The sequence below is a fragment of the Nannospalax galili genome, unplaced genomic scaffold (genome assembly GCF_000622305.1).
Source record: "Nannospalax galili isolate Female #2095 unplaced genomic scaffold, S.galili_v1.0 scaffold120, whole genome shotgun sequence".
Taxonomy (NCBI): Eukaryota; Metazoa; Chordata; class Mammalia; order Rodentia; family Spalacidae; genus Nannospalax; species Nannospalax galili.
Window position 1 is genome coordinate 5,292,731 of NW_008350324.1, and position 4,417 is coordinate 5,297,147.

The 4,417-nt window shown below is 43.0% G+C and overlaps 1 protein-coding gene across 1 annotated transcript in view; it reads left to right on the forward strand.

Annotated features, from left to right (window-relative positions):
• The window catches only part of Naa25 (N(alpha)-acetyltransferase 25, NatB auxiliary subunit), a gene marked incomplete in the record, with an annotated part of 72,738 nt that overhangs the window by 16,111 nt on the left and 52,210 nt on the right, over positions 1-4,417 (forward strand). Inside the window, 1 exon segment of the mRNA XM_008847514.3 lies at positions 1,805-1,943. Coding sequence (XP_008845736.1) covers positions 1,805-1,943 — 139 coding nt within the window.

A 4,417-nucleotide genomic window follows, 5' to 3' on the forward strand; every position in this document is an offset into this window, starting at 1 on the left:
GTTGGCATTGAACTCACAGAGATCCGCCTGCCTCTGCCTCCCAAGTGCTGGGACTAAAGGTGTGCACCACCATGCCCAGCTTATTATTTTTATTTTATGTGTATGAGTGTATTGCCTTCATGTGTGTGAGTGCACCCGTGTCATACAATGCCACAGAGGTCAGAAGACAGCTTTGGATTTCCCTGGAACTGGAGTTAAGGATGGTTTGTAGCCATGCGGGTGCTGGGAATCGAACCCGGGTCCTCTGCAAGAGCAGTCAGTGCTCTTAACCACTGAGCCATCTCTCCAGCCCTATATATATTTTAAAACATTAGTTTATGTGTGTGAATGTATTGCCTGCATGTCTGCAAGTGCACCTGTGTCATGCAATGCCCATGGAGAAGAGGGTATTAGATCCCCTGGAACTGGAGTTACAGACAATTGTTGGTCACCATGTGGGTACTGAGAATTGAACCCCTGTCTTCTGCAAGAGCAGCCAGTGCTCTTAATTGCTGAGCCATCTCTCCAGTCCTTATTTCATTTTATTATTATTATTAATTTTCTTTTTGGTCTTTTTTTTTGAGACAGGGGTCTCCCTATAGCCTGTTGGCCTGGATCTCACTCTATAGACCAGGCTGGCCTGGAACTCACAGAGATCTGCCTGCCTCTGCCTCCTGAGGGCTGGTATTAAAGGTGTGGACTACCACACCTGGCACCAGCCCTTAATTATAGTTGATCAGCAGTTTGTCATACCTTACAGCTTCTGCTTTCATATTGGCTTTTGCTTCACACTTCCTTTGCGTGTGTGTGTATGTGTGTCTGTCTGTCTGTCTGTCTGTCTGTGTTTTAGAGTGCGTATTTGGAGGCCAGAGAGAACATCTGCTGGTATTTTCCACCTTTTTTTTTTTTTTGCCTTTTTGAGACAGGGTCTCCTTGTAGCCCCAGCTGGCCTAGAACTCAAAGATCTGCCTACCTCTGCCTCCCCAGTGCTGGGATTAAAGGCTTATGCCACCACGCCTGGCAAATTAAGATCTCCTGTACACATACTTTTTTTTTTCTTGTCCTTTTGGGACAGGGTCTCCCTGTAGCCCCAGCTGGTCTGAAACTCACTATGTAGACCAAACTGGCCTTGAACTCACAGAGATCCGCCTGTCTCTGCCTCCCAAGTGCTGTGATTGAAGGCATGAGCCACCACCATGCCTTCTGTCCACCTTTTTTTAAGATTACTTTTATTTTTATTCTGTGGGTATCTGTAGAGGTCAGAGAGGCATTAGAATCCCCCTGTCTCTGCCTCCCAAGTGCTGTGATTGAAGGCATGAGCCACCACCATGCCTTCTGTCCACCTTTTTTTAAGATTTACTTTTATTTTTATTCTGTTGGTATCTGTAGAGGTCAGAGAGGCATTAGATTTCTTGGTGCCGAAGTTACAGGTGTTTGTGAACCACATGATGTGAGTGCTGATCCATCTCTCTAACCCCCACCTTTCCTTTTTTTTTGAGACAGTCTCATTGGCCTGAATCTTGCCAAATAGGCTAGTCTAGGCTGGCTGGCCAGTGCACTCCAATGATCCACCTGCTTGCCTTCTCAGTGCTGGAATTACATGCTATTACACCTTTTTTTTTTCTAAAAAAAACTTGGGTCCTGGGAATTGAACCAGCTCCTTGTGCTTGCAAGGCAGGCACTTTACCAATTCATTATCTTCCTATCTCCCCCCTACACTTTTCTTTTCTTTTGAGACAGAACCTCATTATATAGCCCAGGTATAAACCTGGGACTCAGCCTCAGCTGTCCTTTTAAAAACTGAATTTTCTCTCCTTGCTGTCAGGTTCTGAAGGCAATCGGTTTACAGAGAACTGGAAAGCAGGAGGAAGCTTTTACCTTGGCTCAGGAGGTGGCTGCCCTTGAGCCCACAGATGACAACTCGCTGCAAGCGTTGACCATTCTTTATCGGGAGATGCACCGCCGTATGTTTCTCTCTCCATTGCTAAACTTGAGCATGTGTCACCACACCTCTCACTGAGTTATTAGTCTTGATTTGTGGGATTTCCATGTCACTGACTTGTAGATGCCAGTGGGGAGATGAAGGCATTAATCATGGCTTGTGAAGACCTCCACCAGTATAGCTTAGATGCTTTAGTGCCCTTGACTTGGAATGGCAGTGAAGATGAGTTCACTTCTGACAGCAGCATGGTTTGCTAAATGGAATCTTTCAGTCTGTTTTCTCTAACATAGATGTTCAAATACAGATAGAAGTAGAGGAGCATAATCATCCTCTTGTACCCAGTACCCACCTCAGTGGTTATTAACACATGGCCTTTTTTTTTTCTTGGTCTTTTTGAGACAGGGTCTCCCTGTAGCCCCAGCTGTCCTGGAACTCACTATGTGGACCAGGCTGGCCTTGCCTGTGGACAGAAGAGACTGTCCGATCCCCTGGGACTGGAGTTATGGACAGTTGTTAACTGCCATGTGGGTGCTGGGATTCGAATCCGGGTCTTCTGCAAGAACAGTGTTCTTAACTGCTGAGCCATCTCTCCAACCCCAACACATGGGCCTTTTAATTTCATCTCTTTCCCCTGCCACATTATTCCAAAGCATATAATTTTATCTATATGTTGCCTTAAATAAAAGTTTTCTTTTTTTTTTTTTTTTTTTTTGAGATATGGACTCCCTCTAGCCCCAGCTGACCTGGAACTCACCAGGCTAGTCTCAAGCTCACAGAGATTCCCCTGTCTCTGCCTTCTGAGTCCTGGGATTAAAGACATGCACCAATATACCTGGCCCTTATTTTGATTTTTTTTTTTCTCTTTTTGAGACAGTGTCTCCCTGTAGCCCCAGCTGTCCTGGAACTCTCTATATAGACCAGGCTAGCCTTGAACTCACAGAGATCCATCTGCCTCTGCCTCCCAAGTGTTGGGACTACAGGCGTGTGCCACCATGCCCGGCTATTTTGATTTCTTAAAAATTTTTAAAAAATATTTTTTCAAATTGCATATTATTAACAAACATTTTATGTAATATACTAGTAAGTTTGATGCATCATAATGAACACTCATGAACTTACCCCTAGTAAAGAAATAGGACATAATTGGGCCAGGGAGGTACCTCGGGAGTAAAAGCACTCACTGTGTGAGCCTGAGTTCAAATTCCCTCAACCCACCGTGGAAGGAGAGAACTGATTCCCGAAAGTTTCCTCTGATCTCCATATGCACACTGTGGCATACACATGCAAGCACATGTGCATGATACATAAATAGGAAGGAAGGAGGGAGGAAAAGCAGGAAGGACGAACAGACTAGAAATTGTTGATATTGGGAAGCCTTCCAATATGTTCCTACTGGATCTGTTTCCCTTTTGCCTCCCAAGAGGTATTTGCTACCCTGAATGATTTTTGTTGATTGCCTGCCATCCCTCTCTTCTTCTTCTCCTTTCCCCCTTTCTTTATTTTGCTGAAGAATCACACCTAGGCTCTTGCCCAGGCAAACCCTCTACCTTTGAGCTACCACTGAACTACACCTCTATAAACATTTTGCTTCTCTTAAGCTCTTTGTCTCATTTCTTTCTCTATGTAATAATACTTCATAAGTTTTGCTTCAGTTTGAATTTTATGTCACTGAGTCTCTGCTTCACTTATTCTATGATTTGCATTTTCTACCTGATATCTCTGTGGCTGTAATTAATCTGTGCTCATTGCCAGAGTTATTCCTTGGGTGACTCCACAGTTTAGGAATAGAATTGTTATATCAGAGAGTATTTGTTTTGCTTAAAGATGAAGAAAGATAATGTCAACTTGTTTTTTCTTGTTGAACACAGGTTCTCATTCATACTAGGCAAGCATTTTACTACTAAGCTGCACACCCAGTCCTTACTGTATTTTTTTTATTTCAAGACAGGGTCTCACCAAGTTGCTCAGGATGAACTCACTCTGTAACCTAGGCAGGTCTGAAACTTTCCATCTTCTTGCCTCTGCCTTCTAGGTGTTGGAATTTCAGGCGTGTGCCACCACACACAGCTGCATTATATATCGATAAGTGCTATAATTGAGGTTTTCTTTTTTTTTTTGAGACAAGGTCTCCCTTTGTACCTGCAGCTGGCCTAGACTCAAGAAACACAGTTCTTAAATCTGAGCTCTCAATTCTATTCCATTGCTCAATATTTCTCTTTTTATGCTACTACGATGCAATTGTTATGGTAATGTAATTTGTAATATATGACACCCTATATAATTTGAAATCTGATGATGATACCTCCAGCAGCTCTTTTATTGTTCAGGATTGTTTTGAATATATTGGGTTTTTTGTGTTTCTATAGGAACACTGAGATTTTCTTTTTTAAATCACCATGTCATGATTTTATTTTGAAGTAATGATGCCACTTTTGGCAGTCTGAGAGTGCTCAGTTAAAATTATGGTCATTGTGCCATGGAGTTTATTTTTAGGTA